General features: G+C 38.6%; 1 protein-coding gene across 6 annotated transcripts; it reads left to right on the top strand.

Annotated features, from left to right (window-relative positions):
- The first annotated feature begins 9 nt into the window (after positions 1 to 9).
- On the top strand, positions 10 to 20,952 carry mylk4a (myosin light chain kinase family, member 4a). Of its 6 annotated transcripts, none has more exons than XM_051400523.1 (16): positions 10 to 261; positions 727 to 964; positions 13,329 to 13,466; positions 13,930 to 14,026; positions 14,353 to 14,794; positions 15,430 to 15,764; positions 16,485 to 16,590; positions 17,062 to 17,155; positions 17,518 to 17,627; positions 17,849 to 17,990; positions 18,117 to 18,187; positions 18,286 to 18,414; positions 18,488 to 18,640; positions 18,752 to 18,830; positions 19,117 to 19,171; positions 19,382 to 20,952. In XM_051400523.1, the coding sequence occupies exons 2-15, from the start codon at positions 839 to 841 to the stop codon at positions 19,168 to 19,170; spliced, it is 2,076 nt and encodes a 691-aa protein (XP_051256483.1). In that variant the 5' UTR covers positions 10 to 261; positions 727 to 838; the 3' UTR covers position 19,171; positions 19,382 to 20,952. The 6 variants fall into 6 exon arrangements, with proteins under 6 accessions (XP_051256483.1, XP_051256574.1, XP_051256404.1 ...); XM_051400614.1 differs by having other exon boundaries at positions 12 to 261; positions 727 to 919; XM_051400444.1 differs by lacking the exon at positions 10 to 261 and having other exon boundaries at positions 846 to 2,589.
- Positions 20,953 to 21,928: the final 976 nt, after the last annotated feature.

Here is a 21,928-nt window from a genome sequence, read left to right as displayed (position 1 = left end):
GCTTAATGTTATTCTCAGATGCGATTTTTCCGTTTGACTTTCTGAAAAACCTTTCGATTGTTTGAAGTTTGCGCTTAGATTTGTGTTTTTTGTGGACTTCCTGTTATTTAGTCACTGTCTGGGTGCGTTCAGGGGCTGATGGGACGGTCCGAACTCAGGACATTGTTGTCTAGTTTATGTTTTCGTGACCAGTGCTAGGCTACATAAAGATGGACACTCTGAAAGTGGAGTTTGGTTGTTTTTGGTTGAACCCTTGGGATGGTAAGTTTGGCTAACGTTGCAAATGAAATGTCACCGTACGTTTACAGTTTTCTGAAACTTTAACGTGGGGTTAATGGAAACTTGTTTTTTCCTATAGGCTAGTAGTACTTGAATGCAACAAATACTAGCTATTAGTTTTGCCATGGAGGAACTCAAGGTTTTTGCAAAAACGGAAACGAATAAAAGACCTCACTAATGAACATTTTAACACAACAAAACAAAAAAATCTATTTTTAAAGTAATTCATTATTGATGTGTAATTGGCATGGCTGTATTACCAGTTGGGCAAAGTGGGCAACTGTCCCCAGGGCCCAAAAGGCCCCAAAAACTGCAGGCTTAAATTTTCTGTGTATCAGCGAATTTGTGGTAACGTAATCGTCTCTGTCTGAACTGCTGCTGTTTTCTTATAAACTGAGTGTCACTTTACTGCAGCCATTCTCTGTCTTCCTCTCCTTCTCTGCTCAGATAAAAGACCCTGCCAAGAAGAACACACCAGAGAGGTCAGCCAGGCTAGGAAGACGGAGAGAGAGAGCTCAGAAGGAAAAGGGCTGGCAGCCAAGTGTCCCCCTCAGGGAGAATGGCCAAGCTGAAGTCAGTTCATCAGTGTGCCAACAGCCAAAACATGACCAAGCTGGCTTTATTCCCCTACTTGGAGAAGGTGAAAACCATGCGCTGCTTCTGGGAGATGAAGTTTGTACCAGAGGTATCTGTGCAGCTCATGAAATCCATATAAAAGATACTCAGGCTATGTCAGTGAGTACTGATATATTTGAGTCTGCAGGAGGACCAGCAGAGGGTGGTAATTGTCACATTTTTAAATAACAGGGTTACTGTAATAATATACTAGGACATTTATTGATCTCCTTAATATTTAGCAGAAACTACACTGCACTGCACTCTAAAATAGTATAAAATAATTTTTGAGACAGCTCTGACAAGTTTTTTTTAGCAATGATTTAATAAGGTTTTACCTTGACGGTCAAACACAAACAACATAAGTTGCAAAATCTGACACCATGATGTTGAATTCCTTCTCAGCACTTCATAAGTGCCAAAGAGCAAGGGCAATTTATAGCTCTGAATATGTCAATTTTGTCAATGGTATAGAGCCAAATGATAGCACCAAAAATAGTGTAAAGCATGTCATCTAGGATTCAATTAATCACATGTTGCGGTTGTAACTTAAGCAGTCTACTATAAAGCAAACTGAGACATTGTGAGTAATCAAAGACCAGTTTTGCTTTTTAACCCCCCTCTGTGGCAGCCAAGATATCCATTTGAGCAGCGAGAGCACAGTTCCCATCCAGAAGTGAGCTCAGTATTGTATTTGGCAGAGCTGGTTGTGAAGTCTGAGCAAGACGGGGAGATTTCCAGACATGTCATACATAACTACGATTAGCTACCGTGAGTCAGACGATGCATTCTTGGCCTTGTGGCCATACTGTTTCACACCCATAGTGTCATTATTGCACAGTACAGGCTGAGTCAAAGATATCACCCCTCATCTATGCCTTCATTGTTAATTTGGGTTTAATTATAGTTAATAAAAGGTAATAAAAGTTGTTATATTTGTATTTACACAACATGCTATGATTTTGGGTTTAAAAATATGCAAGTTATTCTAAAAATGCTTCAGTCGAGACCGTTGAGTGTAAGCACTCATGTGATAGCCTGTGTGACATTTGGAGCAGTAATCCAATAGCACAGGCTATTTATTTGCACCACCTCCAAGTGTCTGTGTTGACAGGAAGACTAGCCCCCCTATCACAATTCTCTCAGTTTTCAGTGTCAGTACTGTGTTGAAGATTAATTATGCTTTCGGTGGACTGGTCTTACAGTTTACTCAGATATAGTTTTTGAGGAGGAAAATGCTTTCTAGTGAAGATGGAGGGATTAGATAACGTGAGAGAGGGGGCTTGTCTCCTGTTGGCACCTGTCACTCTTTTGTCATGAGGACAAACTGGCCGTCCTTTGGCTCTAAGTGCTGATGGGAGTGGGGTGTTGACTGAATTAACAGAGGCTGTGGAAGATAGTGTAGTACTTTGGGGCGGTCCGCACCCAGGGAAGGAACTGTCATCTCCTCTTACTCACCACTTGGGAGTCTTCTCCCTAAGCTCCGAGAGGTCCTTTGTAGTTAAAGATAGGAAACGCAAGGGTATAGAAGAAGGAATGAAGAGTAAAGTTAAAGCTATGGAAAACTTTGTCGCAGGCTGGGACATTTGGCTAGTCAACAGCATGTGTCTGGTGGCCTCCTACCTCTGGCGCAGGCTGTGCGGTTTACTCTGCTACAAGAGGAGGCACAGAGCATCCACTCCACCTGCCATCCAGGTATATACAAGGCTGTCTGACTTGTTGAATAATAATTGAACATTAGCTGAGGAACACTGATACATTTGTTTTCTGAAAGGAAGTTTACTAGAATATTAACCTTCCAGCAGTGGTTGTTTCAGTACAGCTATGAATATTTTACATTTTCACTTTTTGTATTATATTATATTTTATGTACCAAGAATATCTAAAACTATCTGTTGTCAGTGTCATTATGTGGAGTGTGTGTAGCTATGTGTTCATCTTTTGATGAACTACAATTTTCCACCTTTGAGGACGGTAAAGTTGTATTCTATTCTATTCCACTGAAAATCCACTGGATTTTATTGTTATTGTTGTCCTACAAAGAGTGTACAAAACAAAAGTTCAGTGGTTCCTGACTTTCTTTATTTTCTAACACCTGTATTAGATGCCTTTAGGCTGCTAGGTCTACCGTGGCCATGCTGCAACAAAAGTTTTAGAGGAAAATATCTTTGGGTCAAGTTGCATTCACATGTAATTGTTCATACCTGTACAGTAAGCATCGGACAAACACAAATGTACGTTATACTGCATAAAATCTCAATTCATTGTATTCAGAGCTCAGGTCTGGTTTTCTCTGAAATGATCGCTTGTTGATTGATTTAAACAGAATGCATTAATTAGTTATGAATACTATAGCTCCTGTCAACTATGTTGGACTGTCTTCAGAAGGGATGGAAGCAGCTGGTAGAACTCCAACATTTAATAACTTCCCTTACTTCATAATCTTACTGTCGTCATAGGAATTTCCAATTAGGCTGGAAAAATAGTCATTTGAAAAAGTATTTACTGACACATTGTTCTGTTTCTTATTTTCTTTCTACTCCTGATGTACTGAACATCATTTGAACTGTCTCTACCTCTCAGATTATGCTTTCAGAAGTATCCAGGGTTGCAAAATCAGTGAGTTACAGTAGGTAAAAATGGACAGCAGAGGCAGCAGTGTCCTTGCTTCCACTTGATTTGTTCTGTTTATTCTTATTGATGTTATTCTTAGTTTCCTGGAAGAGGCTGTGATGCACAGTTGGCCTCAAATAAATGATTTATAACTGATGCACGACAAGACTTTGAATTCTGTGGGCAATATCCAGCCCACAAGTTCTATTAAACACAACACATGAGTTGGCAGCAGGGAGCAGAAGCATGGTGTTGTTGGATTGTACCGTAGCATCAAATTTCATGTAAAGTAGCCTCTCCATGTAGCCACTTCCTATGAGAGAGACAATTCTGGTGACTGGTAGAAATGGGTTTCTGTTTATTTTTGAGAGCTATACATATATAATACATATATAGTACATTTCTGTACTTAAAGGACCAGAGTGTAGGATTCAGTGACATCTGTTAGTGAAATTGCAGAACCAACTAACTGAATACAGCTCACACAGTTTGTAGGAGAAACTAAGGTGGTCACAAAACATAAAACACTAAAGGCCCTATCTAGAGTCAGTGTTTGGTTTGTCTGTTCTGAGCTACTGTAGAAACATGGTGGTTTAACATGGCAGACTCTGAATAAGAGGGCCTGCCGCCTCTGTAGCTAAATGGATAAGGTAACTGAAACAAAACAGTTACCTTATACACTAATGAAAACTTATCTATGAATATTATATTCAATTTCTGCCAGTAGATCCATTGTGCCTGTAGTTTATTTGACAGGCACAATGTAATCATTTTGTATTACACATAAACCTATAAGGGTAAGATATGTTCAAATATTGGATATGCCACTTTGTATATAAATTATTCTTATTTCTTGCCTGCTTTTACCACTCTATACAGTTATGTTTTGTCTTAAAGCCAGTGAGCACTTACTTTCGTGACCTGCATTAATCAAGTGCTTACATTTGCCTTTCAGCAGTAATGCGATGCTCAGTGTCTGAGTGAAAGATAAGACTGGTATTTATGATCCGTGTGTGTTTTGATATGTTACGGATAGCGGCAGGAAGGATAAAACATGAGATAAGGGGTTGTGGGTGTTTATGAGTGCGGAGTTTAGGGGAATCTGCTGGTGAAGATACAGTGAGCTCTAGTGGTAGAGCCTGACGGGTACACTGGAGTGTTTCAAGGTAATGAAACATAGCTTGAAAGTCCTGCTTTTGCTGCCATCTAGTGATTCAATTTTTTTTACATTGCTTCTGAGATGTAGCGTTGCTTTATGTGTGGTACAGTGGTGACGTTGCATTACATGTGTTGGGAAAAGCAACGGATGTTTAAACCTGTAAAGTTACAGATCAGTAACTGAAGAGAGCTTTTCTGCGGAGTCATATTTACCGTATAATTACCCTGTTATTTCAGTTTTTCTTCCAGTTATTTGTTTCCATATGGCCCAATTTCAGTTCATGTTTCACATTGTAGACAGCTTATTTATACTGATATATATATATATATATATATATATACTCAGTAAACATCTTCATAAATACACATATACTGTAGTTATCCTTAATGCCGTGATAGTTTCCCTCAGAGACAAGCTGAACACTCTCACCCTCTCGTGTTTCAGTTCCTCTCTTGGCATTTAGTAGATCCACACTGACATTTACTGTTGTAGATCCACGAGTATGTGACTAAGCTTCCTTTGCATTCTGTCACTAACCTTTAATACCCTTTATGACATCCTCAATGTAAAGCGCCTCTTACGTTTCCATACTGATAATAATAGTGCATCTGGGAATGTCTTCCCCAAGTAAAGGCGCTGTACTTCACTGAAAGTGTTTCTCAGGCACAAGTAAGAATAATTGTGGTGAAAATAAATAAATGTATTACACAGTTTTTATTATTCTTACCATTACAAGGCCATTTTAATATGAATAATCTTAGTAAAATGCTGAAAATATGCTGATTCCAGCTTCTCAAATGTGAATATTTGCTATTTTTCTTAATCCTCTATGGTAGTAAACTGACCTTCAGGTTAAAACAATTTAATTAATAATGAAAATAATGCTTATTTGCTGCCCAAATGCACAAACAATTAGTACCACTTTTGCCTCATAACTATCTTCTCTACTGTACATGTGTATGCTAGTATGGCTGAAAACACTGCCCCACAGTGTTCACGCAAAGTGCTGTCGGAGCAGACACATGTATTTGTTTGCAAACATTAGACTGTCCAGTTCCTGCTCATCCCCTCGTCAGGAAGACTTCTCTGTATTAGGAGAAGTAGATTATTCTGCAGGAGTGGTTTTATAAGTTTCTATAAGCGTTACTTTTCCCTCCCTTGTCACTAAATTTTTGGAGCATCACTTTATATCTGAATCTCGCTGTTCATCCTTTACTCAGCTGAACAATGCCACCTGTTGTTCAAAATAAAATCGTAGTCAATGATTGGACCAGTCACATGCAGTTTTACCTAATTTAGTTCTTCTGAAAGTGTCCAATTCCAAAAGTCATCAGTGCATACCCTATACATCTCAGCAGTTGGATACTTGAATTTAATAACGTGTACGTTTATTTCATTTCACAAGGCAAACGGGCATGTATTACATACTATATATATATATATATATATATATGGGGAGTTAATGTCTTGAATCAGCGTAATGTAGTTTAATATAGTATGTATAAACAAAACCAAAAAGTCTGTCAAAGTGCAGCAACAAAATGTGTTTACATGCAAGGAGAAAACACGAGATGACGGGGAAAGAACAGAAGAGACGTCTTAGACATCAGTGCGAGGAGTTAAGTTTCACGGCTGCCACACACATTTAAGCCCACAAGTTTCCAAGAGAAAGTATAGCCAGGGCTGGCAGAATGTGCGAAGTGTGGGAGTGGAGACTAGGAGAGGTGACTGGACAGTAGCCACAGCACAGAGCCCCAGTGCTTCTCAGGACATTGTGTTCTCTGTTAGCGAGGTGGTGCTCCATTTTTAACCATTCACCTTGTCCCGGTGCCAAACAAATAGCCTATAATAAAAGAGGCCTATGCAGGTCACTTTATTCAATCGTATAACCTCCCACAAGTACTGAGTTCAGGAAAAGCAGATCTTTTCTGAACTAAAAACATTTATGTGTTTAGGTGCACTTTTTGACTTTCATGTGGACTCACAGGGGGTTATACAGAGGCAATAACATCTGCCTCAACTACTTTATTTGGTGTATACAAACTTTATGCTTTAATGAATGTTTATGGCTTCAAGCAGTTGTTTGCATACACAAATGTCCCTGATGCCTCCATTTATTTTGCAAAACCATGTCTTGATATTGAATATTTTCCTAATTATGCATGTTATAATCAGTTATAATCAGTATTTTTATAAGCAAAAATGCCAAATATTCTCTGATCCCAGCCTCTCGAATGTTAGAATTGGCTGCTTTTCTCTGTCCTATGTCACTGGAGGTTGAATATCTTTGGGTTTTGTGGTTGATAAAACCATCAGTTTGGGATTTTTCAATATTATTTGATATTACATATACCAAACAATTAATTAGTAATTAGTACAAGTAATCAAGAAAATAATCTGTCAGATTAATCCATATTGGAAATAATCATTAGTGCCAGCCCTACAATTAAACATATTGATAATAAGTCAGACTTTTCTTTGTAATTAAACCATTAAAGACACTTCACAACATAAAGACAGCAAAAAATGCAAGATACTGTTTCATAATTATTCGAGTTACAAAGGTTGCATGATGAAGTTTTACTATTTAAAGGAGCTAAGCCCTCTGCTGAATATCATTTTACCTTTACATTTTTTCCACTCTTGATGTCCGTACGTCAGTAGGTGTTCAAACTGCAAGGTCAACTAGGACGCACACACACACACAAACAAACATGGAGCTCTTTGTTACATATTATACAGCCTTTCTGAACATTCATGCAGTCAAGGATGCCTCCAGACATCCTGATAATTTTGCTGTCACATTAACTAAACAACATTTTAATCATGCACCAGTAGACATGGCATTGATTTCCCAGCTGCCAGGCTGTGTGTGTTCAGGCTGTGCATACACATGCTTGTGTTTGGCAAAGACGGTGAGAGACGAGTTTGAGTACCAGTCATGGTGATGTTACTTTTTTTGGAGTTAGTTTCACTGTAAAGTGTAAGTGATATACACGATATTTGCTTTGTGTCATTAGCTTCAGAGGCCAAGGGGTCTGTTTATATCTCCCCTGCAGGGTTTAATAACCTTAAAGTGTCCCCCCTCCCTCCTAAGGAATACAAGATGATGTGATATTGTCATTACAGTCATACATGCTGACCTTTAATGTGCAGCAAAATAACAGTTTAGACAATCCTGTGTTGCAGAATCAATTTCTTTTTGTCTTTTTACGACTTTTAAATAAATACTTTACATTTTTTGTGTTAAAAAAATATGGCTTGTTGCATGCACACCGCTGTATAAGAAAGTTGACTATACATGCCCCTCAAATTGACACAACATGCTGCACATGACCTACGTTGTCTGTCATCTGTTGGCATCCAAGGACAGGTGTAAGCGTCCCTGTCCCTCCCTGAGTGATTGATGGCTAGTTTCACCCCCATCTGTTTCTGCCCTGTCAGAGTCACTTGTTCTTTCTGCTGCAGCCATCTTGTGCAAGTGAAAGAGAATAATATGCAAGCTGGTGTGGTGACTTGTCATGAAATATGAGCTGACAGGTGAACTCCTCCCCTTTCTCTTCCCTCACCTTACCCTGCTTGACTTTGCTTTAACTGCCAGGTTCACATCACTCTTTGGTTACGGCACCCGTGAGCCCACATTTTTGGCTTCGACCACCAGAGTGAGGCGAGTTTGGCTGGGGTCACCGTGGCTCAGTTTGCGGTCTGTGCCTCTGTTGTCAAAAGTATTTCATGGTGGCTTAAGCAAAGCTGGATTCCTCCTGAGCTCTATCACCCACAAATTTATGGGGACAAAATGAGTTTGTGAAACTTTGACAACAAAGTTGTCAGGAAATAGCTTGAGTAAACAACTGTAAGTGCATTGGAGCATCTAGTTATTTAAATACTTTTGACTTTAGCATTTATTCTCTGTCTATTCAGTGTCTGTTTATTCCTAGTTGTTGACATAAACACATGTCTGTTGTTGGAATAAATCATACATATTTTGATTTATAGGGAACATGGATTCTGGTCATATTACAAGAGCTAAGTTAAAACTGATCCCCTACTTTCTTGAGGGAGGTTATCAGTGGATGTTTTTGTCAGAGAGTAGGCACCATATTAATCATCCGAGTCACTCATCTCTTCTTTCAGCAGAATGTCTGCACATCTTACTCTAGGTCTCCTTGGACAGGAACTGCAGGCTTACTCTTTCCAATGACACTGAGTGCAAGTTACAGGCATTCAAGAGATAAAGAGGGAATTTGCATTGCAACATGGTTCTCATTCACAATTGTACACACAGACAGACCAACGTTGAGCAGTGCCACATAACCAGCAGCCAAGTCATTTCAGACTTTTTCTATGAATATTATTTGAATAACTGTTATAATTTATAATTTGAAAATTTGAAAAAATAAACCCACCTGTGAGCTTGTTCTCCTTTGTTGGACACTTGTGCAGTCCACTCAACGATGTGGACCAGACATGTCCATCTGTTGCAACAAATCAATGCCATTATCATTTGAATAGGAAAAAATGTACAAATGAATGAGCATTGACACACTTGTTTTACTTTACACCGAACAAGTACTGTGTACAGTGACCATTTTGACACCTAGCAGGCGAGTGACGGTGGTGGGCTTAACACTTAAAGGCTCTCAAATGTCTCATAGCTTCAAGCAGTGCCAAGCTCCCACCCCAAACACTTGACCCCTGCTGACGTAGGCAGTCCATTTACATTTAGGGACACCGGCTCACTCCATCCTTTATACTATTTCTAGTGTGGAGAGAAGCAGGCACTGGGGATAAAGTGTGAGAGAAACAGAGAAGTAATGCTCACTTTACTTAGGTTTTCAGTTTAATAGGTTTTAAATCTTCATCTGCATTGTTGGTGATTTGTTTTTTTTTTTTTTAGCTTGAATCACTTCTTTTCCACTTTCTGTATCTTAATTAGTTTGCAAACCAACAGGGAGCACTGAAGGGTAGAGCTGGCTACGATTTTTGAAAAAGTCTTTTTCCCTGTTTCACGGACGTTATTGGTCCGATTTTTGTCTCAAGTTGGTGTCTTAACGTGATTTTTAAATCACTGGAAGCCATGAGTTCCTTGTTGATGAACACAGTAGGAGATGGCCACGGCGCAAGCTTTGACCTCATCCAAAATAGGATTGAGTCACTGAGCAGTAAGATGGACAAGCTCATCAACATTCAAGAAAAGGTCCTCAACCGACTAGATGGGATGTCTCAAGACATTGACTTCATTGAAAAGGATATGGAGAATCTGAAGGTTGACAAGGAGGAGATCCATCTTCCACCCAGGATGGTGAACCAGACACAGGTCATGGGGCGAGAGGTGAGGGAGATCTGTCATGAGATGAGCACCATAATGTCGGTGGTGAACCAGCGGTCCGAGCAGCAGGCTCAGAAGCTTGAGGGGATGGAAAAACTGGTCCTCAGCATGCAGCAGATGATCAGCTTCATTGGGGAGACGGTGAAGAGTTCGAGGGTTATGGAGCTGATGTTCAAAGGCCCGGCAGCTCGGAAGGGCTCCAAGCCCAAAGACAATAAAGGCAAGCAAGCCATTAAGAGGAAATCTACAGACACAATAAACAAGAAGCTTGACAAGGTGAGACTAAGAATGCTGAAACTAAAAAAGATATCTTTGCTTCAAGTGTGTATAGCCAAATGTGGAAAAAGCTGCATTACGTTAATTTTATATAAAGTAGGTTAAGTATTTTCTAAATGTTTTTATTGTTGATATGGATTAAGGAAGTGTTTCTCCCCTAGGGGTACTTTTGAGTACTGCAGGGGGCACTCAACATTTAAAAAAATTAACATTTTCAAAAACATGCATGTATATTAATTATGAGTTCAATAAGTAAATGTGTGTGTAAATGTACGTTCTATAAGCCATATTTTATATTCAAAATTCCTATTTTCAATGCAATCATTAACTGTTGTAAACTATCAACTGTAGTTTGATAAACCTTCAACTGCAGTTACTTCCCTGCCACTGAGAATGACAAAGATCCTCAGTAAAACACAAACTCAAATTTCTCTATAAATTGAAAGTGCAACTTATCAAAAAGACACAGGTCAATACAACTACAATGCCATCTTAGTGTTGTTGCATGATGACAAAAAAGTGGTTTTCCATGAATTTAGTGATGGATTCTAAACATTTGAAATTAAGCATTTAAGTGTTAAACTTAATAAATCCGACACTGATGGCACAATAGTGTATTATACCTCTTTACATGGCAGTTTATTTCTACACGAAAGTGGTTTGCGCTGGTCAGAGAGTATTTGTCTAAAACAATATTTCAAAAGGGGTACATTAATAAAACAAATTTGAGAACCTCTGGATTAAGAGTTTTTTATTTTGCCAATTTAGATTCTAAAGTGTGCATTTCCAGGTACTACAGTACAACCAGACATCTAGTCTTGTTCTTGTCAGTGTTGCAGATGATCTTCTATATCCATGCTGACTTTGATTTCTTAGATCTTACAAAGATCTTGTTGTTCTTGGCAGAACAAGTGAAAATGATCATAGCAGCAAAGCTGACCACTCCAACAGTTCTCTTGCCTATGAATGTGACTTGGCTTGTGTTTTAAATTCCCCATATGATGGCCCAGGGGTAATAGGTAGTGTCTGGGATTTGGCATGTTTACACTTGCCAACTGCTGATTGAAGGTAAAGTAATTAAGAACGCTAATTTCATACGTAAGCTGCTGCACAATAAATATGTCACTTGTAGCTTATATAAAACCCCAATTTAACTCACATTTACACTTGTTGGATCTCTACCCACGCTGAGTGCAACATGGCCTCCTTAGCATAAGGTTCACTCCGGGAACACTCCCACCCCCAGCAGGGCACGAGAGGGCTGGTGTGAGGCCAGGGGTGAAATGTGAGTGGCCCGGTTTAGAAATGCTGTTTTTGGATCAGGGGTTGCAGTGTTTGTGGTCTAAAAGGACTTTAACCCCTTCAGCTCACCAGGAGTCAAGTGTCGACGAATTGTGATGAGTCAGTCTCCATCGCCATCTCTCTGGTTTCTCTTACTGACTCAGTTAAACGGCTCATCTCTGCCAGTTAGGACAGGGTGTGTTTTACATCAATATAGTTTCCAGCAGTTTCCCTCTGCTGTGGAGTGGGTAACAGTGGGTATTGCCTAAAGTCTTGTTCATGTGATTCTTTGCAAATTGCAGAACTTCCTGCGGCGCAGAATAGCTCTTCATAAAGTTTTACTGGCAGTCCTGCTGATAGTGCTGTCACAGTACATTTTGATTTAGGGGTTCCAGTAAATGTCTGTATATAACACGGCATGCAGTGTTGCAGGAATTGCTGGTACAAGTTCAGAAAAGTAAAAATGTACTTCTGTAAATATAATCTCAGTGAAGTTAGTTCTGGTGACACTGACATCACTTCCAAATAAAACCTGAGGATTTTGGCTTATATTATACAATCAGTACACAGACCATGACCCTGTATAAAGGTCAGTGCTGCTTGGCTGCACTTTCAGACACCCTAAAGCACGTTATCACCATACTTCTATCACTTGCGTAGCTGCAGAGGTTCGCGTCATATCACTTTTCCTCTGACCTACAAGCAAGAGAAAACTCACCTGATTGTGGTGGTTATGACGTCATGCGGCAAGGTTATCAGATACTTGAAAGAATACATGTTGTGGTGCACAGTGTACAATAGTGCTGTAGTGGATTCATATTTGTGTTCATTTAAGATATGACTTGTTGAATTCAAGCCAATTCAAAGTGGCTGTATTAAATCCTGATGATTAATGACCTCATACCAATCTGATGGCTTCTGTGTGACTCACATGTCAGGGGATTTCTGTGGTTGTCAGAGAACTTGTCAGGTGGTTTCTCCATCTTCCTCCATCTCCAGAGGTGTGAGCTATCTTACATGTAACCTATGTTTTATGTCTCCACACGTTCCCCAATCTCCCAATCAGAGTTTTGAACTCCAGAAAGCACTGCTGTCACTGGGGAAACACTGCACTCGAAATATCCACACTGTAGTTTACCTGACAACAGTATTCAGAAGCAAATGTGAGAACCCCCGGGTTCAAGACAGGTTTTTCCATGCTAACCTGATCAGAGAGTGTTTAGTGAGTTTCCTCAGCTGAAATATTTGAACAACAGCCTACAGTCACTTGTAATATTTTCCGCTCAGGGTCGGCATTGCATTCCATCGCCGAGTGCAGCAAGTGATAAGCTATAAATTCACTGCCCTGCTGCTGTCTATCCATCTGCCATGAATAATCAAAGGCATGCCATTAGACAAGTCAGTCTGCACACGGTGATGTGCAATAAATGTGTTAATGTGTAAGCTGAAAACCAGAGCAAGTGTTGTTTATGTTTTTACCTCTTTTCATTATTTTATGTTGTTTCATTGAATTATTAATTTTATGTGATATATTTGTTGTGTTGCTTGTGTTTACATGTGAGCCTAACTTTATCAAATCAACCTGTTGCTGTCATTTAATTGAATTATCCATTTGGTTTTTATTTCATTTGATGTGTTGTGTGTTTTATTTGTGAACCTAACTTCATATCAATCCTGTCTCTCTTATTGACATTCATTCTTAACATGTGCTGTTTCTTCCATTCCATGTGAATTCATTTAACCATACTAAACACTGCCATCTTGTCTTTTTACTAGAAACCTACCTCTAATAAAGCCAGTAAAGGGAATCAGGAGATAGTACCTGCATGTGAGCCCAGTTCTCCACAGCCTTCTCACAAGATAAAGCTCCATGGACCAAAGCATTTCCTCGCCTCTCGCAAAAGTGGAAAATTTGTAGGTTTATTGTGCTTACAGTCTGCATGTATGCAGGAACTTGTCTTTTCTATTTATGGTATGTAAGTATGTTTTTTGTGCTTTTGCATTTCTGGCTGCAGGCTGACGCAGAGTTCATGTTTTAACAGAAAGGGACGTCTTTATATTGAGTTTATAATTGACTGACTTTCTTTACAAGAAACATGTAACATTGTGAGATTTTTGTGTAGCCACACTGGGGCTATGCCACTTTACATATGGCAAAGAAAGAAAAAACATTGTTGTCTTTCATTTTAGATTTGGGACCTTTAAATAGTAAGTAAGTGTGAGGTATAGGTGAATAGTTTATTTTAGGCAGGATAAACCTACCAAAATTCAACATGTTACAATATTTCTTTAATAAGTTTTAAAGTTTCTTTGATAATGTAACAACAGAATGTTCCGGATTTCTCTTTTCACTGTTTTTTTAATTTGCATTTCACAGTTGAAGGACCACAAAGGTAAAGATGGGACAGATAAGCCCTGTTTGAGCCCCAAGGGTCTGAAAGCTCAAAAGAAGATGAAGCCACCAGACACAGCAGGTGCTGAGATCAATACACTGTTAATTCTACAAATATCTGTCAGTGCTTAAACTCTGATGTCCAGTTAAAGTAATCAGGGAGAAGCAGCAGGAGCTATATGTAAATATAAAAATGAATTTTCTTGAAACATCTTACTCTGTTAGAGACATATCTTATTACATGTACACCAAGTTACGAAAGTCAGAGTGAAATACTGGGCAGCCTTCTGATGTCCCTGGTAACCTTTCATAAACAGTATTCAGTGTTTATGCATCTTATATTGAAACTTATGGATATTTAACAGGGTTTGAGAGACTAAATTCTGATTCTTTTGGGATATTTTGTAGAAAATATCTCCTTGAAGAAGCAGATGTTGCTTCTTGAAGAGGTGCAGAAACTCAACAGGGAGAATGCAGAGAAATCAGGTCAGCAGATCACCCCTGGATATTTGGATCTGGAGGCTGGAGTGTCCCCTAAAGATCAACAACCCGAAGCCCCTGCTTGCAACTTGGTGGATTTCCTACGTGAAGATTCGCAAGTGGCGGTGGTGGAAAAAGATGAGGTTGTTGAGGCGGTTAGTGAAGAGGAGGTTGTGGAAAAGGTGCAGGAGGCAGAGCCAGTGGTTACAGAGGAGGAACCCAAGCTTGATGTGGAGGGTATTGAGAAAGAGAAAGAGGAAGAAAAGCCCCCAGTCCCAGAGGAAGTGAAGGAAGAGGTTGTTTCTCCTGCTGAAGAAACTACAGAGTCCCCTGCTGCACATGATGATGAAAAAGAACCAACTGCTACAAGGTAGTCTGTGTTTATGTAATTCTTTAGTATTTATCCATGTATAAAATAAATTATTAATCTATAAGATAATCAACAGAAAATCAATCTGAAACTATTTTTAGAATTGTCATTTTAACACACATTGATGTGAGAATTAGCCGCCTGTCCTTCTCTTATGTTATAGTGAATTTACTTATTTGGGATTTTGGGTGGTTAGTCAAATAAGATTAATGATTAATTAATGATTAAGACTATTGGCACATTAAAATAAAGAAAAATGAAGCTATTCCCTCAATAATTCTAATCTTTTTAATCCTCTCATTAATCTGTTATGTATTCAATTATATTTTAGAGACCCTTCAAAACACACGGCTAAGGTTTTAATTTATTATTAGGCTTGACCTGTTATATATACTGTATGTGTTTGAATCATCCAGACATTTCATTGATATTATGACTGGTCCAGTAGTGTGTAACATTTACGAGGATCTATTGGCAGAAATGGGTTATAATATTGATAGGAGCGAGTAAGTCCGCCATGTTAAACCACCATGTTTCTACAGTTTTGCAAAGATCAATTAAAATGTGCCTTCATCCACATCTACACAAGCTGTAATGAGACAAAGAAAACAAATTAAAATAAACTTTTTTTCCAGCAGTGATGAACACAATGACACCTCCCCATCTCCCGAGGTCGAGCCGGAGCAGATATCAGAGGCCAGCAGTGCCAAGTTCTTTGTGACTGAGGAACACATTGTAGTGGAGGAACACATAAAGAGCCAAGTGGTAGAGGTGGTGCAGGTGGTGCAGGAGGAGGAGAAGAAGGAGGACGAGGAGGATGAACAGAGTCTGGAGTCTGAGGGCTGGGCCGTCTTCAGGGCAGATGGGGTTGAATTCCAGTTGAACCTAAAACAAAGGTTGGAGAGAGAGAGAAAGGACAATGATGCAGAAAAGGAGGATGATGAGGATGAGGCAGAGCGGTACTTTATTGGTGAGTCAGCAGTGCCAGAATAAGTTAATCATTACAAAATCTTCATGTTGAATTCTTTACATTAGTTTGAATTAAACTGCTCAAATGTACAAATATATAGTCATTTTATAAAGAACTTCATACTAAAGGTAGACTGATACATCTGCCAGGCTGTTATATTATTAGCTTAATGCTGATATATCAGTATTGGTGTATAAGTTTGCTGATAAATAAGAAGAAATTGCAGTACACAAATAATAAATATAACTTTGAAACAGTATTATCATTTCATAGTTTGTCCACCAGAGAGCACTGACAAGTTTATTTTTTAACTGTAAAACACAAAATACTGTATGTATCTTGGTCAAAATTAAAGGACTAGTATCAAAAGTGTTTATGTTATGTGTTGATGTTGAAAAAACCCAAAATATACCCAATATATTGTTATCTGATATTGGTCAGACTATATTTCAACATCATATATTTTCTTACCATCTTCATGGAGGACCAGTAAATGCTAAATTGGCAATCAGACATACAAGATGTGTTGTGCTAAAGAATACTTACTCCTCTGTAATATTTAGACAACAACTGTAGTTGATGTTTATCGTAGCACCTTAATACACAATGTGCTAACTTGATTATAGCAGCCTTTCAAAAGCCTCACTGTAGCTGCAGCTCCTGTGTTCTCACATTCCGCATAACTTATTAAAACAGATTATGTCTTTTCTCCTACTTTAGACACCACTCCTCCTCCAGCGGCTCCTTTCAATCACCGCATCGTTTCTGCCAAGCCCAACCAGATAATCAACTTCTACACCATCAACTGGCAGGAAGTCCTGGGCGGGTGAGCGCAGCACTTTTCAAAATCTTTATGTAATATAAAAAATGAAAGCTGTTGACAATTTATGTATCACAGATGAAAGGCAGTGAGAAAGAGGTTCTCAATTCCTATGAAGCCTAATTGCGTAAACCCCCCTCTTCTCCTCTCTCCCGGTTCATAACTTCAGAGTCACGGCAGTTATTTATACCTCAGGACTGAGTGGTATGTGAAACTGTATCCCTGGTGCCAGCTGGTAGCTAATCACTAAGTGTTAATCCAAGTCTTCAAAGAGGAGACACAGCCCTGCTCAGATTTAATGAAATAACAGATTAAGCACACGTCCTGTCCTACAGTCAAACATCTCTGTTTGAAGGAAGATCAGTTTTTGATTTGTCATGGAAACATAAAACACTATCTCCTGTGCTGTCACAACTGTTTCTAGGCTGTTGGGATATATAATTTTGAGGTAACTTATTTTCTCTCCCTCTCTTCAAGGGGTCGTTTTGGCCAGGTGCACAAATGTGTTGAAAACTCTTCTGGCCTCACTTTGGCAGCAAAGGTCATCAAAGCCAGGAGTCTGAAAGAAAAGGTACAGCTCCTGATGTTCAGTGTCGTGATAATGAATGAGTCCTATTTTGATAACAGAGAGCCACGCCACATCATATAAAAAGCAGGGGGTCAGTTACAATTTTTTTAGTACATACTAGTGCACTACAAGGCCACTTGGAACAGAAGCAGAGGAAATACTTCTCACCTAGGTGAGAAATATTTGACCTAGAAGAGAAGATGCATTGTTTCATAGCAGAGAACAGCTGACACCTCTCATCGTGTCTGTCTGTGTGTGTGCTCGCTTGTCTGTGTGTTGTGTGTCCATGTTTTTGTCCGCATCTGTGTCTGTTTGTCGGCTTCTGCTTCTTACTGTACGTCTATCTGCGCCTGTGTTTTTGGTAGGAGGTGGTGAAGAATGAGATCCAGGTCATGAATAATCTGGACCATGCCAACCTGATCCAGCTCTATGCAGCTTATGAGTCAAGGAATGACATCATCCTTGTACTTGAATAGTATGCTCCTTCTTTTATATTATCAGCACAAATGTTTATTTCTTTCTAAACTTCTAAGCTTATTGAACATCTTATACCAAGTAGTTTAAAGTAGAGTTACTTTTTGTCACTTTTGTTTGACGAATAATTATGTTAAAACAAAACAATACTTAAGATTTAAAATGCTTTACATTTGAGGTGTTACAGTGGTGTCTTTTTTATGCATTTGTCTTTAACCTTAGTGTTGGTGGAGGGGAACTGTTTGATAGGATCATTGATGAGAACTACACCTTAATGGAGCTGGACGCTGTGGTGTTCATCAGGCAGATCTGTGAGGGCCTGCAGCACATGCACAAAATGTACGTCCTACACCTGGACTTAAAGGTAACTAAATCACTTATATTTGTTGTTATATTTTTTTAATCGAGGCTTAACACATTTCATGAAGTTCAGTCAAGTGATGAGTTGTGAGTGAAGTTATGAGTTGTTTTGTTTTGTTATAAATTACAGCCAGAAAACATTCTGTGTGTGAACCGCATCACGAATAAGATCAAAATCATTGACTTTGGTCTTGCTAGGGTGTAAGTACTGGTGTTTGCTTCTCTTTCATTGACTGTTGCTCTAAACATACAAAATGTAAATGTCATTAATATGAATTTCAATTATATTCTTCACATAGATATAAACCCCGGGAGAAACTGCGAGTGAATTTTGGCACTCCAGAGTTTCTGGCTCCTGAAGTCATCAACTACGACTTTGTTTCGTTCAACACAGACATGTGGAGCCTCGGCGTCATCACCTATATGCTGTAAGTAAACACACACATAAGCACACTCACATGCACAAACTAGCGTTAATGGCCGTCTGTCTCTTTCTGCCAGTCTGAGCGGTCTCTGTCCCTTCCTTGGTGACGATGACAACGAGACTCTGAATAACATCTTGTCCTGTAAGTGGAACTTTGAGGAACAAGAGTTTGTCGATACATCTGAAGAAGCCAAGGACTTCATCTCAAGACTGCTCATCGTGAATAAAGGGTATCATCATAGGGTTTCATTCTGATTTACCTCCTTTCTGTGTGCCATGGTTAACATGTGGTGGTTTTTAACATGTGAGTAACATTTATGTGTCGTTGTGTTTGTCAACAGTTGGAGGATGGGGGCATCTGAGGCCTTGAGACATCCTTGGCTATCTGACTCAGTCCTTCATCATCGCCTTTATACAAAGGTACAATACACAGTCCTAGTGTGCATTTATCATGAATAAACTGAGGATCTACACAGGGTTGCTGATCTTAAACTAACTTAATTAGGGCTCTAGTAATTTAAGAAAAGATACGTTTGTTGCACACTTTCTGAAGCTTATATATTAGCAATCCTAATATTTTCAATTGTTTTTTATGTGGTAGAGAAGCTTCAGTAAGTAAAATAAGCAAATCTACATCATGTGTCAATATTGTTCACATTTGTTCAAATTAATCATTTATTTCTGTTAATCTTGCTTTATTTCACAGAAAACTATGTGCAGATCACGGCGATCATCGTGTGTGCCAACAACTGATAGTTGAGGTTGGTCTGTTACGTTGTTTCTTTTTGTAATTTGTAAAAAGAGATCAGAATATCACTGCAAACGTTAAACTCTCACAGGAATTCTTTCAAAACATCCACAAGGGGGAGGCATGTCTCAATTGTTGTGCAGGGTAGTGCAGCTGAAACAAAAGAGTTGTTCCAGATACACAGTAACTGTAACCTTCTAAGAGTGAATCGTCTTATTTTTAGGGCTACAATGATGTGACGGCTCCAGCTGTGGCCACTTGGACCAACCCTCCTGTCCATGTAAATTACCTAATTTTGAGTCCCTGCACCTGAAGGCACGGGCTGAAATTCTGGCTACCCCACAAAACCTTTTCCTGACCTGTGATCCACTGTGTTGTGTTAATGTAAGCAATAGAAAAAAACTATATACAGATAAAAACTGTTTAATAGTAGTCAATGACTTTTCATGAAGATGCCTTGGCCTTGAATTATATACAATTTAAAACTGTATTGCTGGAGAAACAAAGGCTGAACAGAAAAACAATAGCATCTTTTAATATGAATCAATCAAGCAGAATTACCATGCAATAAATGCTACTTTTGTGAAGCTTACAATGTTCAGTTATTATTGAAACTGTGAGAGAAATGGCTACTCAACTGTTTAGGTTGTTTCTGTTAGTGCTGTATTGGATTGCTTTACTTTGCAAGGTGTTTCCCATTTCTAAACGGTGCTAATGGTGGTCATAATCTGACCCGGTTTCATCACACAGGTATTATCATAAGAACTTGATTGTGTGGGCCAGCTTTGCCTTGAAAGTTGCATGTGCACAGTGTACTACCTACTTCACTTTTAAATGTCCACTCCTCATATATCTCTAACCAAACACACTGTGCGGTTATTGTCTGCTGCTTTTCTCATTTTCTGTTGATAGATAAGAACTTTAGAAACATACCTCAGCTGCTTATGTATTGAGGCTACAGCATGATTATATATTATGTGACTGTAATAATCTGTGTTTAATTTCTCCCTGCTCAGTTACAAACATTATCCAATATCCTTTTTCGGGCTGTAAATAAATGCTGAGCTGTAGATGAATACAATTCAGATTTTGTTATATCTTAGGGGATAGACTGTTGTACGTATGGAGAGAATATGGAATTTGTGTGGTCTGTGTCATGAGCTGTAGTATGTGCACTTTATAATGTTATGTATTTGAACGTAGATTATACATGAAGCCACCATAGTTCCTCTGAAAAGGCTTGTGTGGTCAGATCTTTCTCATCCTGATTTGTCCAGGTGTTTATAAAGAAAATACTTTATAAAAAACAGTTCACCAACACAGTTAATGTCTTATCAGCTAAGCGTAGTATTTTAATTCTTTGTTGCATGTCTCTATGTGTTTTATTAAAGCAGACAGTAAAGCTTAAACTTGATACACAGAAAAATAACTTTTTTTAACTTTTTTTTTATTGTACTGTATGCTTGAGCTGTCATACCACTTTAGTGCCACTGTATAGCTGCCACTTCATGCTACTGTAGATGCTATTTCCACAAAACAGTGTTAATTTTGAAATGCCTTCTGTGAAGGTTCACTAACTGAAATAATACACAACTTACCTAATGTTGCCTACATTGATAAAATGTTGTTAGAACTGCATATATGTGGTTTTAATTTAACTTCATGATGAATGTAAGTTGTTGAACACAGAATGCTAGTAAAAGAAGTTGTCCTCACCGAGTGTTAACAATTTCAAAATTCAGCATGTATTTGTGAAGTGTGTACACATCCATTAAACTGAAATTGTGTCTTAAATTAGAGTATGTTTTCTTTTATTACTGATGCTTGAAGTTCAGTTTGATAACACACAATACAGTCGAGTGTATTCAACATTTTAAAACATATTCTTGAATTTACAGTGGGTAAAGTGAAAATAAAGAAATACAAACCAGTGTTCAATAGATAGTAGTGGCTTGCAAATGTAAATAGCTTACAGTCTAAGTTTAATTACAGTGTCATGTAGAAGGCTTTTGTCCTAATGGACATACAATTTAATATTTTTAAACTGTAGGTATTCTGACTTTTGGTCATGGTAAGGAAGGAGTGAAGTTAGAAGATGAGGATTTGACTACCTTTGCTCTTTCAATACTCAAAGGCAGTCAGTGGAGGCCCCCTTTGCAATGTCACATGTTTGACACATATGTATGAATGAGGTCTGTTTTTCATAGTAGATTGGAATTAAACATGTTTATACTGCTTCTCAATAGGTACATATAGGGTAGTTTTTACAGTATTACATAAACCAAAACATCTTTAAACTGACAATTAGAAACCACCTTTTGTTTGTATCTGTGACTCTGCGGTGAACTATTTTTGGTGAGAATTGTACAATCTCAATCCAGATCTATTTAAATCTTAAACACACAAACACACTCTTATTCAAGATGAAGGTACAGCTGATTCCAGGAGCCTAATAAAGAGCATCTGAGGGAGCCAGCGTGTACAGTTTGTTCACCTGAGAAAATAAACTGAGTTTGTGGGATGATGATGATGATGTCGGGGGAATGGGGCTTTGGCTCAGATTTCTTTGGAGAGAAGTGGGTATCGACGGTATTTAAAGATGTCACAGGAAGGGCTGAGATACAAAAATAATTAAGAGGAATGACAGTGAAGAAACAAAAATGTGAGGAACATGTGTACATTTCAAGCTACATTTCCACAAAGTATACCTTAACCGTCAGCCTGCTCTATCCTTTAAAAGACAGTAAGGTCTTATTTTACAGAACCCACA

This window comes from Dicentrarchus labrax, unplaced genomic scaffold, assembly GCF_905237075.1.
Source record: "Dicentrarchus labrax unplaced genomic scaffold, dlabrax2021, whole genome shotgun sequence".
NCBI lineage: Eukaryota > Metazoa > Chordata > Actinopteri > Moronidae > Dicentrarchus > Dicentrarchus labrax.
Note: the sequence above shows the minus strand (reverse complement) of the source record. Positions and strands in the feature narration are given on the sequence as shown.

Bases quoted from the DNA above. Each gene is read 5' to 3' on its own strand.
- mylk4a (XM_051400194.1), top strand. From the start codon at position 9,744: ATGAGTTCCTTGTTGATGAACACAGTAGGAGATGGCCACGGCGCAAGC. The intron at 15,765-16,484 runs GTGAGTCAGCAG...CTCCTACTTTAG, and splicing joins GGCAGAGCGGTACTTTATTG to ACACCACTCCTCCTCCAGCG. The intron at 16,591-17,061 runs GTGAGCGCAGCA...CCTCTCTTCAAG, and splicing joins TGGCAGGAAGTCCTGGGCGG to GGGTCGTTTTGGCCAGGTGC.